The 19,601-nt window shown below is 35.6% G+C and overlaps 2 protein-coding genes across 4 annotated transcripts in view; one reads left to right on the top strand and one right to left on the bottom strand.

Annotated features, from left to right (window-relative positions):
* The first annotated feature begins 1,117 nt into the window (after positions 1-1,117).
* The window catches only part of LOC110104194 (protein PHOTOPERIOD-INDEPENDENT EARLY FLOWERING 1), a 64,197-nt gene continuing 45,713 nt past the window's right edge, over positions 1,118-19,601 (top strand). The window contains exons 1-15 of one of the 3 annotated variants that reach the window (XM_028693104.1): positions 1,118-1,266; positions 1,370-1,482; positions 2,792-2,852; positions 3,069-3,186; positions 3,454-3,533; positions 15,475-15,555; positions 15,689-15,796; positions 15,974-16,054; positions 16,141-16,229; positions 16,361-16,503; positions 16,577-16,638; positions 17,393-17,528; positions 17,625-17,699; positions 17,815-17,894; positions 17,969-18,103. In XM_028693104.1, coding sequence (XP_028548937.1) covers positions 3,474-3,533; positions 15,475-15,555; positions 15,689-15,796; positions 15,974-16,054; positions 16,141-16,229; positions 16,361-16,503; positions 16,577-16,638; positions 17,393-17,528; positions 17,625-17,699; positions 17,815-17,894; positions 17,969-18,103 — 1,050 coding nt within the window. In that variant the 5' untranslated portion in view covers positions 1,118-1,266; positions 1,370-1,482; positions 2,792-2,852; positions 3,069-3,186; positions 3,454-3,473. The remainder of the gene's footprint in view (positions 1,267-1,369; positions 1,483-2,791; positions 2,853-3,068; positions 3,187-3,453; positions 3,534-15,474; positions 15,556-15,688; positions 15,797-15,973; positions 16,055-16,140; positions 16,230-16,360; positions 16,504-16,576; positions 16,639-17,392; positions 17,529-17,624; positions 17,700-17,814; positions 17,895-17,968; positions 18,104-19,601) is intronic. The other 2 variants (XM_020833187.2, XM_020833188.2) reach the window with 2 other exon arrangements.
* Positions 5,781-6,068, bottom strand: LOC110104225 (coatomer subunit gamma-1). Its single transcript, XM_020833236.2, has one exon. The coding sequence runs from the start codon at positions 6,062-6,064 to the stop codon at positions 5,849-5,851; it is 216 nt and encodes a 71-aa protein (XP_020688895.2). The 5' UTR covers positions 6,065-6,068; the 3' UTR covers positions 5,781-5,848.

Genomic DNA, 19,601 nt, shown 5'->3' with positions numbered 1-19,601 from the left:
AAGTTTGCACTACAAACCTCTTAATGTAAAAACTGAGAACTCATTATGTAGCCTTTACAAGTTACTAACATTATACTCCGATCATCGCACATAGATATGCTGCCCCAAGCAATAGGAAAACTCATCAACTTATATCACTGGATGATTCATTGTGATGCTTCAAAAACTAGGCCAAAGTCATCTTTAGTGCTTAGCACTGGGAAAAGAGACATGGTGATGAATAAGCAAAGAAGTCGAATAACAACAAATAAATGAAAATAATCAAATTTTGTTTCTCTATAATAAAAAAAAAAGTTTGAGAAATTTCAACAACATTCAAGAAAGCAAATTTCTCCCTTTGTCAAGCAACAAAGAAGTCGAATAACAACAGCTAAAATGGAATATACCAAATTTTATTTCTTTATAATATTTACACACATAGAGAGAGAGAGAGAGGTGCAACTACATATATTAAGGCAAAGCTCTCGTGACCGAAGAAGACGAATGTAGTCAAAAAAGAACGAAAAAGGCGAAGCCCTCGTGGAGTGCAGAGAACACGAGAGGGAGGACCGTCGAGTTTGAAGTGGAATGAGAAGGGAAGGAATAGGCATAGTGGAATGAGAATACAAAGAGTTGCAATATCAATAGTATAGATAGTGTTACAAAGTGCCATACGGAAGGCGGTATTCTTCATTATTATCAAATAATACCTAGTTGTACCGAGCAAATACCTAGTTTTTGGACGGAAAATTGTCTCCGACCGGACGTTCCTCTACGTCCTTGCACCGAACCTAATAAAAGTTCGCGTAGAAGAAGGGACGGAGCAGTAAAAATAAAAATTTTGTTTAAGAAAATTTATATCTGTATAGGCATTTACAAGCTGTAGTGCGAGAAAAGTTTTCCAACAAACTTTTAAAATAATAAAAAAAATTATTTTAAAAATAGGAACACATTTTGTTTATTTAAAGAATAAAAAAATGAAATAACTTCTATTAATCAATTTAATATATATTTTAATTTATATATCATGTAATCTTTATTCCAATCATAATTTCTATAAAAATCAAATTGAAAAGAAATTTTCTTTCCTTTTTTTATAAAAAAATAACTTATTTAACAAATTTGAGGAAAATTTCTTTCACTTGACCCTGCTTTGTTCTTGCCCTAAAAGCTTCGCGCTTCGGATCTCCCTACGGACTGGTTTACCGGTTGTCTCTGTCAGATCAGACCTCAGAACAGGAGCTCGAAGCGACAATTCTTCGCCTTATTCGCCATTCGACAAAGAAGGTAACGATCTTTTACCTCCTCCTCTACCGCGATGCCGTTTTCCTTCTCGCCTCCGTCAAATGTTGAAATAATGCTAAACGAAACTTATTTTCTTTGTTCGAAGCCCATATTCTTTCACTCGCTCCTCTCACCCTTTTGCTCTGTGGATGTTTGGAGGTGAAACCGTGAAAGATGAGCTGTTCTGCAACAGCTAAAGTGGAGATCTTTATGAACAAGGTATGAGCTTGTCTTCCTTTTTCTTTCTCATATTCCTGGCTTTTCATTTCAGTTTTTTTTTGTTCTCTCTTTTGTGCTTTTCCTTTCCTATTTCAATATAAAAAATTTGGTTTTGTTTGTCAATGTTTTTTGTTGGAATTGGTCTGGATTAATGATGGCTCGTTGTTGTGATTTGAGATCTATGCTGCGTGTTTAGTTTTTCGCGTTGGGAAAATTCACGGGCAAAGTATTGTATCAAGGCGTTGATGGCAAATTTGGATTGTTCCAGAGCTCCTTTGAAAATTTAAACTCCTGCATTTGCTATAATTTATAATACAAATTTGTGGAACCTAAAAGCCCTTTAATTTATTATAAAGGTCCCCAACCAAAACACAAATAAGTTTCAAATAAACGTTTAAAAATAATCACATTTTTTGCATTCAGCCAAATGCATGTCTGTGTAAAGCATGTTTAAAAGTACCCAATTTAGAAAATTCATTATTTGGGAAAAAAACATTCATCTTTTAAGGCACTTTTTGCAATATCCCAATTGATTGCCTACCTTAAGAAAACATTCACCTCATATGGTCAAAAAATAACTTCATAAATATAATAAACATGAAAATTCAAACAACAGTTTCAAATTTCATAGGAACATTTAATACTGACCATTTCTATGATTATTTCACAAGAGCGGTCATCAAGATTAAGTAGTGTTAAAATCAAACATAAGAATTGGCATAGTTTAAAGGGGTTATATGTGTGCTTTTCTTATTTATCAGATTATTTCATATTTTTTATTTATATTGTTTTTTGTAATATTAGTGAATCTTTTTTTTTGTATGGGTGATTGATGAGGGAAGTTGATTTTCTTGTCCTGTATCTTCTCCAACTACTGATGTTGATGGAGGAATTGCCATTACAGAGGAACTAATTGGGATCAACTATCCTGTTATCTTAGTTAATTTATATTAGCATGGTACTTATAAAAGGATATTGCATTTTAAATTATTAATTAAATTAAAAAATATATTTATTTCACAATAAACCAAACAAAGCAAATGATCTCTATGCATTTATTTTACAACCAATCAATCTTAAGGAATTAAAATCCACCGTATTTACTTTAGACTACATTGTTAAAATATATGGATTCTAAGTTCTTGCAAACAAACTTACCCTAACAAATTTATGTTATGTGCTAAACTTTAAAATGCTGATCTTTTCATTTATTGAACTGGCTGTTTTTTCTTTACATTTTTTGCAGGTGTTTATTTTCAGTCGCTTGATTTTTAATTATTTTTTTAATTTATGAATTTTCTTCCTGTAGTGAAACATTCTGGTATTCTGATTGACATGCGATGCTAAAGCCGTTTGCTAAACATTTCAAGGTATTCATTTTGTTTTATTGTATTTTAACGTTTCTTGTTTCATAAGTGTTTTTGCCCTTCATATCGGTCATGCACACCCCAATTAGATTCAAAATTTTCATAAGGTTCAAAAAACAGTTTATCATATTATGAAACCAACTAATATAAGCTCCACCTTTTTTCCACTAACAGGCAAGTATTTCTATATTTATATTTTATTTTATTTTCCATTTATAGGATGAAAATTTCTTGTGTCACCCTTGAATTTCAATTGACACAATTTCCATGAAAGCTGCTGCCTTGTCACCCCTGCATTCCATTGAGCTGTTATCTGTCACAAATGAGACTAGCTAGGGTAAGATTGTTGATACAAGCAGCTGCATGATATTTTAGGCATTTGAACTCATATTTCACGTTTGCATATGTGGAAGTAATTGCATTGTTTTTGTAAATAAATTATGATATTTTTTGGGGTCTTGTGAATGATGGTTTAAGTTGCAATTGTCGTAAAAGGTGATGAATCTATGTAAAATTTCCTTTGTTTTTAGAAATAGTTCTATGAGTATGTAATTTTATATTGGTGCCAGTTATTCTGTTATAGACATACTATGTCATAATGTAGGTACTTTTGAGGAAGAAACCATGGCCTCGAAGGGTCCTAGATCTAAATTGGACCATGAAAGTAGATCCAGACGTCAAAAGGTTAGCAATTTGAACTTAAATCTACTTGTGATACGTATAGTTTGAAAGTTATAATATCCTTGTGTTTTCTATAGTTTTCAGTTGGTTAAACCCTTTTGTTTTTTTCTTATAAAAGAATATATTTGTATGTTATTTATTTATTTATTTTTTTTTTTTTTGGGGGGGGGGGTGATGCGGGCAACTAGATTAGAAAGAGTCAAGAGAGGAGAACACCAAGACTAGTAGAACATGACTCGATTCAACACTTATGATACCAACATCCAAACAAACTTTAAGAACAAACGAAAGCCAAACAAACGAAACAAAATTAAAATTAAATAACAACCACCCTCAGAACAACCGGCAAGCGGTTTTCTCACATGCAACGAAAAAGTAGGCAATGTAAAAGAAATGCTTAAGGGCTTGCAAACCAAGGGTCCATCAAAGCTACAAGGTTCAACATCCACCAAAACTCCTCCGGCAAATGCTACCAAACCAGCCAACAAACACCTCCAATAGCTGAAGAAGAAAGATACAAGTGGAGTGGAACTTGCGGAGAGAAGAAAGAGGTTAGAAGCCCAAGACGAAATAGTTGGGAGGAAGAGAGAAATTGAACAAGCTCTCAAGCTTTTCTAAGAAAGAAGAAACCCTCAGGTTTTTTAAGAGACTTTGCTGAAATATTCAACAACTTTTTATGCTTCAAAACACCTCAAATTTATAGGAGAAAAGGGGTCAGCCAAACAGCCAAAACACCTCCAACCGAACCAATCAGGTAAGGGGAAATGGAAGGCCAATATTCAGTCCATAAACAGCAACTGAACAACCATACAGAAAATAAAAAAAAACAACCAAGGGGAAAGGAACGGACGGCCAGGGGAAACGGGAAGGGGAAAGGGCAAGAGACACTCCACATAATGAGCTAAAAAGGAGGAGAACTTTCCATCATAATGAGCTGAAAAACATTAGCTCAAACATTAATGAGATGACACATAGTAGCTCAAAAACATACAGCCAAAAACCGAGTAGCCAAACCCAACCCGAGAGCAACCAGCAGCCCAAGAACCAAGGAACCCAAATAGCTAGCACACCCAAAGTTTGCCAAGCCCAAGCACTACCTACTCATGATCATTGTATGCTTTCCATCATAGGGTCGTATTAAAAAAAAAAAAAAGATAGCATTCAAATTACAATAAAAACTAAAATAAACTGAAATTTCCATGCATCAGGGGGGTATTTCATATGTTGGTTTTAATTTGGTTGAATTTTTTATTTTCTTGCTGTGAGTATAATTGTTCAGATCTATCATCTGTTTAACTGACATAAATGGGGCACTTTCACTTATGTGCATGAGACTTTTGATAGTTTTTGCGGATGTTTGATGCTCCTAGTTTTACCTTCGATAACTTTCACGATTCGCATAGCAATGGTGGAAACCTCATCATTGTTCCATACTTGCTCTCATACAGTGTTAGTTATTATACTTATAACTCAAGACATGAATCTCATTTGTAATTTTAGCTCACAGCCTTTGGCCTTGCTCTATTTGCAACAATTGGGTTCTTGAAAACATAAATCAAGAGACGTGCAAACCAGTTTCTTTCTATAATTGCAGCCTTGGTCATCTTTGGTTTTCATATGAATTTTTGGTGCAATGGAATTGTTTTTGAGGTAGAGAATGTATTACTTTTATTATTGTCTTTGAAATTTCTATTACTAGAATAACATAATCTGATTGTTGTGAGAAGTAGACAAGTGTTTGCTAGGTTTCCATTTGGTAGTGATGTGCCCGAAATTACTGAATTGTAGTGAAAGTGGGCTAATATTGGGTAAGACATTACCTGTAAGTGACACACCGTAATATAGGTGAAAAATAGGAAAGACTTGACCATGTTTAAAATTAAAATCAGATTTTTGAAATGATATTTGGCAATTTTTTGATGTATATGTATATTTTCCTATGAGATAGTTTTCTATAATTACTATTAATATGGAAACCAACCAAAAGTAATAATAATATCCTACTAACAGAAATAGTATGGAGAGAGTGGAGGCTGAGCAAATAACAGAAATACTGAGTAAGTAACGGAATACGGGATTGGTCTCTTTATGCGTTGCATCAGTCTTCCCCGTTAGAAGAAGAGCTCGACTCCGACGAGGCTCATCATCGGGAGATGGTAGATATCGAAATCAATCCTCCTGGATCGAAGATTTTGAATGCAGATAAAAGATTCTTCCATGTATCTCCATCAAAAGAAACTGGTAAGGCATCAAAAGGAGATGGCAAGGCATTAACATCCCTCAAAGCAAGCTTGGGTTCCAGATTGTCAATCTCCACATCACTGACTGCCGTACTTCCATGTATAGACTATAGCGTCACTAATTACTTCGTCTTCAGATCTGACAGCAAGTTTCATGGCAACTTGTTTGGGTCCATCAATCCCGAATGATAATCTAACAAGTACTTTTTCATTGCCGATGAATAAACCAGAGAGCATACAGGTGTGCGATCTTGCATTATTAGGGACGACTTCAGTTCCTTCACAAGGCAGCATGCCAAGAATGTTGATGACAACGGTGGTAACCTCAACCAAGCTTTCCCCATTTCCAAGTCCATATTCATCAATACGCCCACTTTCAATGAAGTTCCAATTGGACTGAGAACTAGATTTCATATGCGGATCATCTACCTTTCCAAGTTCTTTACTTATCCATCTAGAAAAGCTATTATAATTCCTTAAACCATTTCCTCCAATATTAGAGAGGTCCAATGATGCTAGTTTTAAGAGGGAGGGGCCATTCATCTTTTCATTGAGAGAAATGTCATTTTGTGAAGCTGCGTTGAACAAAACTAGAGTACCTTACAATTTAATATCTGAGAATTTGCTTTGTTCTGAGCGTTAGCAACTTTTTGGTTGGAATTTAATTCATCTAGAAGAGGTTCACGAAATTCCAACTCATGTTGACATGAGATGCTACTTGGTACAGTAGCAATAATTTTTAATGCCCTTTGGTAACCATCAACTTCATTTCCATTAACTTCCTCTCAAGAGGTTGCATTAGATAATGTTCTAGCCTTGTTAAACTGTAAATCATGGCCTTCCCCATTAAAGGCTTTGGTCATATTCTTTTGTGCTAAAATGCTTCGCATCAGGAGAACTTGACAATCATATTGACTACTTTGAGAAGGTAGCGGATTATTTGTGTTTGAGAAGTTAACATCTCCTTGAGGTCCTTCGACATACTGCTGCAACTCAATGGAAGGGTATCTCTGGATATTTCATGATGATTATCGGATTTTACATATGTATCTTCATTTGCTATGTTGGTTTGTATTAATGAAATAACTGGAGTACCAACAAGCTCATCACCTGGACCAACAAATTTGTGATTCAATCCTTAAATGACATTTTGATCACACCCAAAGCTCGATAGCATCAGTTTGAGAGTATTGCACTGGATCGGCTTTGACAGTAGAATCATGACCGGACCTTTGCACGCCTGCAATATAAACATCACCATCACCACTTTCAATTATAAAAACATCTTGTTCCTTGGTTTCCTCGGACCAAATACGGAGATTGGAAACTTGCTTCTTGAAAAAATCATGCTCCTCCAACCTCATCGCCGAAGCAATATGATTGCTATCGAGCTTTGGTAACACCTCAATCTCTTCTCCACCTCGGCTCTGTTCTTTTTGATTGTTCAATTCAACTTCGGTTTTGGGCACAACTGGATCCTCAACCAACTCAATGTTGATCACACCCAAATCATCACCAACTACCTCAGCACCTTCTCCTCCATCTCCTCTCATCTCATCGGCTGTAGCTCATACATGTATTTAGAGTCTCATAAACTTGACTCTGTTCAATTCCTGAATTTGCTTCAGCCTCAGTCCCGGGAATGATCTCTTCGGCAGTGGTGATAATAGAATAAAATGGAGGTTCCAGATATTGAAGCGGAGGGGGGTCGCGCCATGATGTAAGCAGGGGGGGGTCAAAACAAATCCTAAATTTTGGCCTTGGCTGCTCTCTGTTTGGAGCTTTGCTGCTCTTGGTTTGGGGCCTTTTGCTGCTCTCGGGTAGGCTTTGGTTGCTATAGTTTTGAGCCTATCAACTTGGTGCTAGCTCATTAAATTTTGAGTTGTTGGTTAGCTCATTATGAGCTGGTATTTTGCTCATTTATTAAAGAAAAAAAGGTAACTCATTAAGTGCTGTGGAGTTGGCTCTTCCCCTTCCCCTTTGTCTTATCGGTTTTCCCCTGGCTGTTGCTGCCCCGTTTCCTGTGTTGGCTCCTCGGATCCCTCTCTAGTTGCTTTCCCGTGGTTCCTGGCTGGGGTTCCGCCCCCTTTTCCTTGGCCTCCTCGGTTCCTGCAGGTGCAGCCCCCTTGATGCCTTGGTTTGGGATGAATTTGGCTGATATTTGAGAGGATGTTAAGCTGCTGTCCTGGTTGTCTTTTGGCCTTCTATTTCCCCTTATTTATTAGGTTTTAAATAAGATTTTAGAGCCTGTTTGGCTGCCCTCTTTTGGCCTATAAATATGTGGTGTTTTATGTTAGAAAAGAGGATGCTATGTAAGTGAATTTTGGAGCCTAAACCCGCGGTTTTATTTGTTGGAAAAGCTTGCGAGCTTGTTCGATCCCTTCTTCTCCTCTCTATGGCTTGCGAGCTATGTTTCGTCTTGGCTTCTAACCTCTTCTTCTCTACACAAGTGACCACCCCACCTGTATCCTTCTTCTCAACAAATGGAATGCAAGTTTAGATTTTTTTTGTCAAAAGTTTGTAAGTCTTTTATATTATAAAGTGAAGTTGTTGTTTTTGGTTCAATTATCGTATTTTGTGTATTTTTAAGAATTTCATGTAATTTCTTTTATCTAGGAAGTTTAGCTTTTGCTCGCAAAAATTTGGGGCCCTTCCCAAATTTTTGTTTGCATCAAATTGGTATCAGAGCTTAGGTTTGTGTCTTCCTAGGTCTTTTTTCGTGTCTTTTTTTAATGAGTTAAAAAAATGGAAAATCACAAAAATATTGAACCAATGGTGGAAGAAAATCAACCAGAAGATTGTGAAGTCCAAATTCCAATGGATAATGGGGTTCCGACAGAAGGTGATTCGACTGATCCCCTGTAGAATGAGTTATACAAACTTCAGTCGTGGTTGTATATGAGTACGAAAAATTATTTGAAGAAAAGGAAGCGTCTGCAAGAACAGTTCAAGCAAGAGCGAGATGAAATCCTGAAAAAGTATGCTATAAAAATTCAAGAGCTTGAAGCGCCTACTTCGTCTCCTTGGGAAAAATCGAAAGCTTCCTCATCAGGAGATGAGCTTTTTTAAGTGGGAAAGAATTGATGTAGGCAAGGGGGGAGGGGGTCAAAACAAATCCTAAATTTTGGCCTTGGCTGCTCTCTGTTATGAACCTTTGCTGCTCTTGGTTTGGGGCCTTTTGCTGCTCTCGGGTAGGCTTTGGCTGTTATAGTTTTGAGCCTATCAACTTGGTGCTAGCTCATTAAATTTTGAGTTGGTTAGCTCATTATGAGCTGGTATTTTGCTTATTTATTAAAGAAAATAAAGTAACTCATTAAGTGTTGTGGAGCTAACTCTTCCCCTTCCCCTTTGTCTTATCGGTTTTCACCTGGCTGTTGCTGCCCCGTTTCCCGTGTTGGCTCCTCGGATCCCTCTCTAGTTGCTTTCCGGTGGTTCCTAGCTGGGGTTCCGCCCCCTTTTCCTTGGCCTCCTCGGTTCCTGCAGGTGCAGCCCCCTTGATGCATTGGTTTTGGATGAATTTGGCTGATATTTGAGAGGATGTTCAGTTGCTGTCTTGGTTGTCTTTTGTCCTTCTATTTTTCCTTATTTATTAGGTTTTAAATAAGATTTTAGGGGCTATTTGGCTGCCCTCTTTTGGCCTATAAATATGTGATGTTTTATGTTAGAAAAGAGGATGCTATGTAAGTGATTTTTTGAGCCTATACCTGCGGGTTTATTTGTTGGAAAAGCTTGCGAGCTTGTTCCATCCCTCCTCTCTATAGCTTGCGAGCTATGTTTCGTCTTGGCTTCTAACCTCTTCTTCTCTACGCAAGTGACCACCCCACCTATATCCTTCTTTTCAACAAATGGAATGCAAGCTAAGGTTTTTTATGTCAGAAGTTTGTAAGTCTTTTATATTATTAAGTGAAGTTGTTGTTTTTTGTTCAATTGTCGTATTTTGTCTTTTTAAGAATTTAATGTAATTTCTTTTATCCTAGGAAGTTTAGCTTTTGCCCCCAAAAATTTTTGGGGCCCTTCCCAAATTTTTGCTTGCATCACGCCATCGGAGAGGGAGTTCGAGCATAGGGTAGTTGTTAACCACAAACAGTTTATTTCGGAACCCTTTGCGAATGCGGAAGCGATGTCGCGCGGAAGTCACGCAGGGGGGCGAATGCGGAAGCGGTAAGTTGTGCGATAGCGGAATTAGGGTCGAGCTTATTGGAGGTGCACAACGACTCATGCCTGCGGGAGGCGGAGGATGTTGATGCCGTCGGTGCTTGTGGGTGCCCGCATAGTGTTCAAAGCCTTCAACGTCTTCCTCGGAGTCTATCAAATTCAATTCCTGTGGCATTTGAGAATCGTCTTCAGAATCAGACAGTTGATTGAGATCGGGGTTTAGACGCCAATGCTGGTCAAGGCCCACGCCTCGCCGAACACCTGTAGCCAGAGCCGGTTTCTGCTTGCAATGAAGCTGATGGGGTGGAGTCCTTGCGCGGTTGAGATTGAACTCATGGCGAATTCTACCGTCAGTTGCTGCACATCGACAGCGAGCTCGTCGATTCGACGATTAACGTTGTTCTAGTTTGCCCACAGTGTTTCACGGCTCCGAGTATCCTCTATAGTTGGTTCCTTGCCTTTGTCTGTCATTCTGCTGCTTTGTTTCTGATACCAGCCTAATGCAACCCAAGGATCGACAGTAGCACAAGATCTCCGACAGAATAACCTGAAACTAAAGAAAAGCAAAGAAAACGAAAGAACAGAGAAAACTCTTCCCAGACCAGAGAACTGTATATATATATATATATATATATATATATTGGATATCATAAATTAAAAACTACCCTTCTTTTTTTCACTTGATATATATGTATATTTTTCTATGAGATAGTTTTCTAATTTCTATAATTACTATTAATATGGAAACCAACCAAAAGTAATAATAATATCCTACTAACAGATGGATGACTACAAGAAGAATCAATATTAAGAAATTAGATAAAAATACTAAAAAAACTCCAAGGACAATGGGGAAGGTTATATTCCAATATGTGTTGGGTGCGTTCAAAATGGAATCAAGTTGTGGTAATTTAGATATTGAGTTGAAAAATGAAATTGTTGAGGTGAATATGTTTGTGGTAGCTTTTTTATTTTTTTATTTTTATTTTTTTTTATGTTAGTGATAGCTTATTTATATTAAGTTAATTACACGTGGACATTATATTGTGGTTATTTCTTATGCTTTTTTAAAACTTGGATTATGACTATAGTTTTAACATTCAATTTTGAAAGTAATACCTAAGTTTGTAGGCTAAGTATCACAGATTTATCATAAAAATGAATTGGGACATAGATGATAATATATCTGGGCCGGATTATTAAAATTAGAAAATGAATTAGTTAACTATGTTTTGTGTTGAATTAATGATTATATTGTTCGAATTTTAGTGCTGGACAAGGAAGAAGTCATTGATAGAAATGATAGGTTGAGAAAGAAGTCATTGATAGGAATGATAGGTTGAGAAATGATTTTATTAATGGGGTGGTGGGAGTAACGTCCATTGAATATAAGGTGTAAAAAATAGACTTAGATGGTAAGGGCATGCACAACAGCGTTGAAGATGCACCAAAGTAGAATGGTAAATAAAACTAATTTCAATGGATTATAAGAAGAGAATGGATAGGCTTAAAATAACTTGGATAGAAATTGTGAAAGTAATTATCATAAAATAGGGGATGGGGACATTAGAGTGTAGAAAGTCTATCAGAGATGTGGCCGTGGATCTACGACCACGATTAAGTCAATGCATTTCTGAGTTTTATTATTTATTTTCTTTATAATTATGTCATGTTGTATTTGCTTTATTAGTGTTTCCATTTTTTCCCCTTAAGGGAGGTCGTATGTAAGCCTAGTGGGCGTTGTCGTCTTTTATTTACTCGAGTCTTTGCACGATGCTATATATTGCCATATTGTTCTCTTTTCATGTTAATGCTTGAATGATAAAAATTTTTCACATGTTTTGAGTTCTTATGAGAATTTGAGAGAGATCAGAGTGAGATCCCTAGGAGAGGGAGAATTGCGCATCACCCACCAACCTAGAAGAGTTGGATTTGTAGTTTTAATTTCTATCTCTTTCCCTTCCTCCCATCACCACCACCGGCTCTATTTCCCCTTCCCGACCCACGGTCCAAGCTCCACCCGAGATCTAGAATCGCCTGCCCACCCCTCACTGGCCCCCTCCTCTTATATGTTGATGCCACACCACCACCACAACCACCAGCCACCCTTGCACACCAAATCTGCCGGCCTCCTTTGGGTTTCCCCCCTTTTTCTCCTTATTTCCTAATATATATTTAATAAAATTAGGATTAATTTTGAATTCAAATCCAAGTGATTTGAAATTCAAAATCTTTCCTAAAATATTAAATCTATTTTAGGAAGTTTTAAACCTCATACTCAAATCAATACTTGATTAAAGGAGATTTAATTTCCCCTTACCTAATTTAATATCCCTTTATTAATCAAGACATATTAACTTGCCATAACTCCAGCTCCACCGCATTAAAGCCGCCGGCCCCCTTATTGATTTCCAAGGGATTTATTTCCTAAATCTCCTAAACTCCTTTTGGAAACAATTCCTAATTTCAAAACCACCTCGTTTGGCCGAAATTTCCTAAATCCACATAATTAATTTATTTCCAAAGAGGAATATCTCCTATTGGAAATAAATTAAAGCCCTCTCTCATCCTTGCCGCCGCCCCCTCCTCTCTCCTCTTTTGGAATTGTTTTCAAATTTCAAAATCTCTCCATGATAAAATCTGAAATTGATTTCAGATTTTATGCTCTTCTCTCTTCCAAAGCCTAAACTTAATTCTTCCTCACATGAGTCCACTCCCCCTTGACCGGCTAACCTCCCTTGCCTTCTCCTACATGAATTCTTGAGAGAAATCTCTCTCTTTTCAAAGGAGAAACGACAAGGACAGCAAGGGGACTTTTCCTCCAACATTTTCGACGCAACTAGATCGATGCATGGCAGATCCCGATCTTGATTACGGGCTTGCCTACGACGAGCAAGGCTTCGTGCACATCCTTCACTCGACTTTCTTCGACGTCAATCCAAATATTGACAACACCGTCGAGTAATACGTGGACCGCATTCTAGATACGCTCGTGGAAGCCATAAAGGAGCAACTTGGTACCGTTCAGTGGAGGATTACAAACCAACCGTGATAAAGGTTTACCAATCTTCCTTTTCTCGTATTCTCATTGTCTAACTTGTTCTTGTGGTTTGATTGATTCATGAAGATATTGTTCATCTATTTCTGCCAAGCCTAGTAATCGTAGGACTTGAGTTTGATCTCTATGCTTCTAATCTCATTGTTAGCGTAGAGGTTTTGTTTGAAAGCTACTTAATTCACATTTTATTGATATTCTATGTTGTTTTGATAAATCAAGCATCTGGCTAGTGGTTTAGCCTAAGCGTAGGCACCCCTTTCTCGTTTTATTTTATTGTTTTAAATTGCTAATAGTTTTTAATCATACTTGCTCTTATCAAGGAATCATGCAAATTCTTATTGCATCCATTAAAAGCATTTTAGTCCTATATTAATAAGTTTAAGATCTCATACAATATTTAATGAGGTTGACGGGAGAATTAGGATTCATGATGTCATTAGATTTTACTCTAGCTTATGATTTTGTAATTGCTAATATCTTATTTAAGAAAAGATAGGAGTATATCATTTCTTATAATAATGTATATAGTAAAGTTCAGATTGATTATTTTCTTATTAGAAAATTAGATCGTATAGAATGCAACGATTGTAAAGTAATTCTGAATGAAAGTTTATGTACCTAATATTGCTTGTTAGTTTTGGGCATTAATCTAAATGGGTGAAATATGAAAAATAAAGTAAAAAATTGTTCTAGGATTAGATGAAGGTATTTAAAAATACTTATAAAAATATTATTAACAGTAAGATTCAAGATCTCAATATTTAATTTGTTTATGAGGAAGCTTGTGTTATGTCAGAACAAGTAGCTAATGTTATTAAAAAAGTTGTAAAGTATGTGCTTGGAGAATCAATTAAAAAAGTTTATAATGAGAAAATAGTTGGTGATGGAATCAAAATGTGCAAGAAAAAATCAAAAATAAAAAGTTTTGTTATAGAAAATGTTTAAATGTAAAAACTTGAAAAATTGCAAAGTTATAGATAAGCCTATAGAGAATCTAATAAAATAATATGTGATGCAAAAAATTTAGTTTTTAATTGTTTGTAGAATAAATTAAATACTAAAGATGACAAAAGATATATGTATAAGTTAGTCAAGCAAAGAGATAGGAGAACTCAGGACCTAATTCAAGTGAATTGCATTAGTTACGATGATCAAATGGTGCTTTTCTTAAAAGAAGACATTCAACATAGTCATGTGAGAATATTTTGATAAGCTTTTCAATGAATATTGTGATAATACGATTTACTTTAGTAACCTTAGTACAATAAATAAAAATATGTATTTTTATTTTTATCGTTGTAGTTGTATTAGTAAAATCAAAGTTGGAGATATTTTAAAGAAAATGAAGTGTGAAAAGCAGCGAGATAATAATATTTCAATAGAGGTGTGGAAATGCTTAGGATATCAATGAATTTCTTGGCATACTAAACTTTATAATATTTTTTTGAAGACTAAAAAGTTGTCAAATGAGTGCAGCAGTGTGATGGTTCTTATTTTGAAGAATAAAATGATGCACAAGAGTGTGTGAATTATAGAGGAATTAAGTTTGTGTCATTCATTAAAATTATGGGAGATTAGTTGAGCATAGGTTACGACGTGATACTAATGTTTCTCAAAATAAGCTTGGATTCATGTTGAATAGGTCTATTATGGAGGCTATACATTTGTTGAGAGATTTGATGGAGAAGTATATAGAAGAGTAAGGAGGGTCTTCATATGATGTCTATTGATTTAGACAAACCATATGATAAAGTTCCAATAGAAGGGCTCTGGAGAATTTTAGAAAAAGAAAGGAGTTAATAATACTTATAATCAAGTTATTAAGGACATGCATACATGATGATGATTTACTAGGAGGAGTTTGATTTATTGCCTCTTCAGGTTCAAAGTTAGTAGTAGCTGACAAATCAATTACTTGGGTCAGATCATCTTTTGACAGTTGGATTGGAATAAATCTTCTATTTCCGTTCCTAATTTATTTCTCTTTCAATAGCAGACAAGCAAATTTTTATGAGTTTATATATATATATATATATATATATATATATTTGATGCTAGAATGATTTCATTCACATCCCTTGTGTGAAAGTAAGTGTGGGGTTGTTGCATTTAATTTTCTTTCTTTGTTTGAAATTTGACTCTTAACAGGACATAATGGTGAAAAAGAATTCATGTAACCGACCCCACGTAGTGGGATAAATGCTTAATGTTGTTGTTGTTGCTGCTTTTCTGTCATTCACCTAACCGAAATTTACTTGTTTTGATATTATGATCCAATCAATTATCTTTTGTCAATTTTGATGTTATGGGTAGCCTCCAAAGTTGTTTTGCCATTTTTTTTTTAAATTATATGAGATATCCTGACATTTATGCAGCTTTGTAAGTGAGCTCAATGCATTACATTGTTCTGTTAGCAGTGTCTGGACATGACATAATATTCCAGCATTATTACTTATATTTTCCAGTGTGACGTCTCTTTCAAACTTTGCAGGCTGTTGAGGCCTCCAGGGAGCCGCCTCGATCTAAAGCACACTGGGATCACGTTTTAGAGGAGATGGTTTGGCTTTCAAAGGTGGCGTTCATTTATGTCTGAAGCTATTGACTAATTATCGCTGCTCGGATGAGAGAAGTTTTTAAGAAAATAATTATTATAATATTATCTTATAGATTATGAAGCTTTTTGCCTAAGTGATGGTTGCTTTCAGGATTTTGAATCAGAGAGGAAATGGAAACTATCCCTAGCAAAGAAAGTTGCCTTAAGAGCCAGCAAGAACATCCTAGACCAAGCCTCAAAGGGTGAAAGGAAACTCAAGGTTTGTTTTGTACCATTCCAACATGATTGTCAAGGTGGCATGGGTTTTTTTGTGTGATCTATAGGTGCTTTGATCATCCATGTGCTGGATATTTCACCCCAATGTAGCAAGTCCAGTTGATTGCTAATGCATAAAATTCATGACCTTCACTTGTATTCTTTGTAATGTTTGATGTAGGAAGAAGAGCAACGTATGAGAAAAATTGCACTTAATATTTCTAAAGACGTGAAGAAATTCTGGATGAAAATAGAAAAGCTGGCAAGTTATTATCTTCTTAGATTTGATTTTTTTTTTTTGTGAAAATCTACATCTTTCTATATTAGCTTATGTGTTTTCTCTTTTAGGTGCTTTATAAGTATCAATTGGAGTCTGAGGAAAGAAAGAAGAAGGCTCTTGACAAGCAACTTGATTTTCTTTTAGGTCAAACGGAAAGGTACGACTTTTTTTTACTGAACTTTGATTTCCTTATTAGTTGATATGGGCAGTGTCTTCTCTGTTCAGTTTTTGTAACCGGCTACACGTAATGTTCTATGTACTTTTATTTTATTTTTTTATCTGAATCAGGTACTCCACAATGCTCGCAGAAAATCTTGTGGCTACGCCTTGTTCTCATAAACCAATCAATGTAGACTCTGAGCATCTCAAATCACCCCATGTAGATGGGGAGGATGATAGAAATTGCACTATAAGTAGCCCAATTGGTCGAGGTCAGTGATATGTTTTTCTTGTGATCTCTGAATGTTCTGGACATGATTTTTATATTTCCTGCTTGTTGATCAGAAACAAAGTCAGACCTTATGGAGGTTGATGATGATTATATAGCTCAATCTGAAGATGATTTGGTAAATTGTACTTCTTTGCAATTTATTATTTGAATTCTATTGCTATATGATGATTGTTAAAATATTGTGTAAATATTGATTTATTTGACTTTAATTCAATGTTTACAACTCGTTTTTGCTGGCAATACCTATTTTTGATGATAAAGATAGAAATATGAGAAAGAATATTTGACAGAAATTTTTTCTGCCCTATTTGTCTAAAAAAATGTATCCAAAGAGTTCCTAAGAATTTATTTTTAAAATTTAAATGATTAAAAGTTTAGATACGAATTTTTGTTTTGAAAACAGGGTTGGGCTTTTGAGTATGATACTTTTACTCAGCTATTGCTTAGAGCCCATGACTTTCTTTCTCGGGCATCTAGGAATATAATTTGTGTTTCATATTCGTGTTCACACACATCTTTTTTCCATAAAATGGAAACTATGGAGTCGTGACTCTTCATATACAATTTTAGGGTAGACCATGGGATGGTTTTATTTGTTATAGCATGCACTTATTTTATTTTCATCATCCTATGTATGTTATTTCGTTCTTTCAAAGGGTTATCGCCAGAGAATGATTATAGTCACCTCCCTTTTCTATGTAGATATATTGGCTTGTGTAAAAACTTTCAGCGTGCAGGCACAGGCTTTTACATAACTAACGCACATGTTAATTTCCTACAATTGTAATATGTAGTGGCTATACTATTTCTATTTTTTACCCTAAGATAAAAAGAAACTTAAGAATCAACTGTTTGTTGATTTGATTCAGGTAGATGATGAACATACCATTGAGGAGGATGAGGCTCAAATTACGGAGGCAGAAAGGAGGGAAGAATTGATTGCATTGCAGGCAGAATTAGATCTGCCACTTGAAGAACTTCTCAAAAAGTACGCTAGTAATGAAGGTGACTTCAAAATACACCATATTTATTTTAGACAAAAGCCAATAAGTTTTTCTTTCGAGGTCTTCCATTGTTAGTGATCATTACAATTAATATCAGTCAGTAGGGAAGTCAGTCCAGAAGTGGGTGAACATGTGGCTGCAGCCGCTGCAAAAATCAATGAACCTTATAAAGGTAAAATGTCCAGCATGTTTGCTGATTTTAGTATAGCTGAGTAAATTCTATTAATTGATTAATTTGCTTTAGTAGCCCTATTGAGTATTGACTCGTATCCATGTGAATGGCCCAGATTTAAAACTTCCTTGTGAAGTATCCAGTTCAATTGGTCAGATCGAAGAGAACAACAAATCCATACATATTGACCATCATGTAAGCTGGGAAACATTTATTTAGCTGCTGAAAGAAACAATGGGTAGCTAACTTTTAATATATTCATATTACAGGTTGAAACTATGGAAAACATTTCCTGCACTTTTGGACAGTTGGCCGTTAACTCAGTCATAGAACCTAAGCTTCACTCAAATGATTTAGATGCTGCTGAACAGAAACCTTTGCTCCATTCTATTGATGATGAAGCGGTGCGGAAAGTTTTATTTATAATACCTGACTTTTTCCATACTTAAAAACCAACAATTATGGCTTATGTGGTTTCTAAAATTTTGTCTAACATTGCATGCATTATGTTATTCCAAACTGATATTCTTATTTTTTGATATTTACAGACTGCATAAATGGATTCTTCTAACTCGCTGTAATATTTATTTGGTTTACTAGCTATTATGTTTCCTTCATTTGCTGCCCTTATGTTGAGAAATTATGCATGTGCGCTAAGTGCGCATGGCTTAAAGTTCATGATATGTTTTTTTTGAAATATTTTTAGGATTTTTGACATGTATATTGTCTTTAGATGTGTTTGTTAAATATGATAATTTATCAATTCATTTCTTTTTAATATTATATCTTTTTGATTGGCATTTGACATGAGAAAACTATTTCAATTCCAAATTACATAAAGATATATATTTAGGTGTGCGTGGCTATGGAAACATAAAACCCAATGCTAACAACATTTTGACAGCTATATAAAGATCTCTTCTCATTTGAACTTTAATCTCATCGATTGGTTGCAAAATTAAGTATTTGGATTGTGAAAAAAAAAAAGTGGACCACTGAAACTCAGGTGTGAAAAGGATAGCTTTAAAAAAATTGAGTTTTTTCTCTGATTATAGATCAGGTTTGAAGTGGAGATGTCAATATGTTTGTATGACAATGCTGATTGATAATATAATCATGAGGTGCACAATGAAATCAGTCTTTTTAGTTCTTGTTTAATCTATGGCATCCAAGTCTCACATTTGTGCTCTTTTTTTTTGCTGATCCATACAACAACAACAACATCAAGTCTTTATCCCACCATGTGGGTTCAACTACATGAATCCTTTTTCTCCATTTTGTCTTGTTAAGAGTTAACTTCTCATTTAAATCTAATAAAGAAATATCATTTTGTTAGACCGGTCCAGCCGGTCCGCACGGGACGGGCTCAGACGCGAAACGTCGCGTGATCTCCGCCTCCTGCGGACATCGGGCTGGCCGACAGCTCAAACGGAGCGTTTTAGGAAGGATTTTTTGGGGGGTTTTAGAGAGAAATTTGAATGTAGGGAATGTTTAGGGAATTCCTTTTGATTTGTATGCATTAAATAATTGATTTTTGCTATGGTTTGGGCTTGAATTTGGCTGAAATTTGAGATCTCTTAGATTTAGGTTTCTTTGGGCTCTAGCGGCGTCTAGAGATTTGGGAGAGATCAATCCTCCTCTCGAATTGAGGATCAATTGTATCTTTGCTATTTTATTCATCGACGAGTGGAATACAAGCTTTTCTTTGAGTTTTCTCTCAGATTTCCTTGTGGAATTTGCTGTTTTTTCTGCTGTAAACAGCAGATTTATGCTGTTTTCTGCTGCGGACAGCAGTTTTGCTGTTGAATGTTCGCCGATTTTGGTTAGGTTACTTGTGAATGCAAGTATTTCCTATCAAATTGGTATCAGAGCGTCGTTTTTGGGACCTTAGGCGGCTGAAAT

This window comes from Dendrobium catenatum, unplaced genomic scaffold, assembly GCF_001605985.2.
Source record: "Dendrobium catenatum unplaced genomic scaffold, ASM160598v2 fragScaff_scaffold_231, whole genome shotgun sequence".
Taxonomy (NCBI): Eukaryota; Viridiplantae; Streptophyta; class Magnoliopsida; order Asparagales; family Orchidaceae; genus Dendrobium; species Dendrobium catenatum.
Note: the sequence above shows the minus strand (reverse complement) of the source record. Positions and strands in the feature narration are given on the sequence as shown.

Coding starts and splice junctions, on each gene's coding strand:
- LOC110104225 (XM_020833236.2), bottom strand. CDS start 6,064: ATGCTGCCTTGTGAAGGAACTGAAGTCGTCCCTAATAATGCAAGATCG.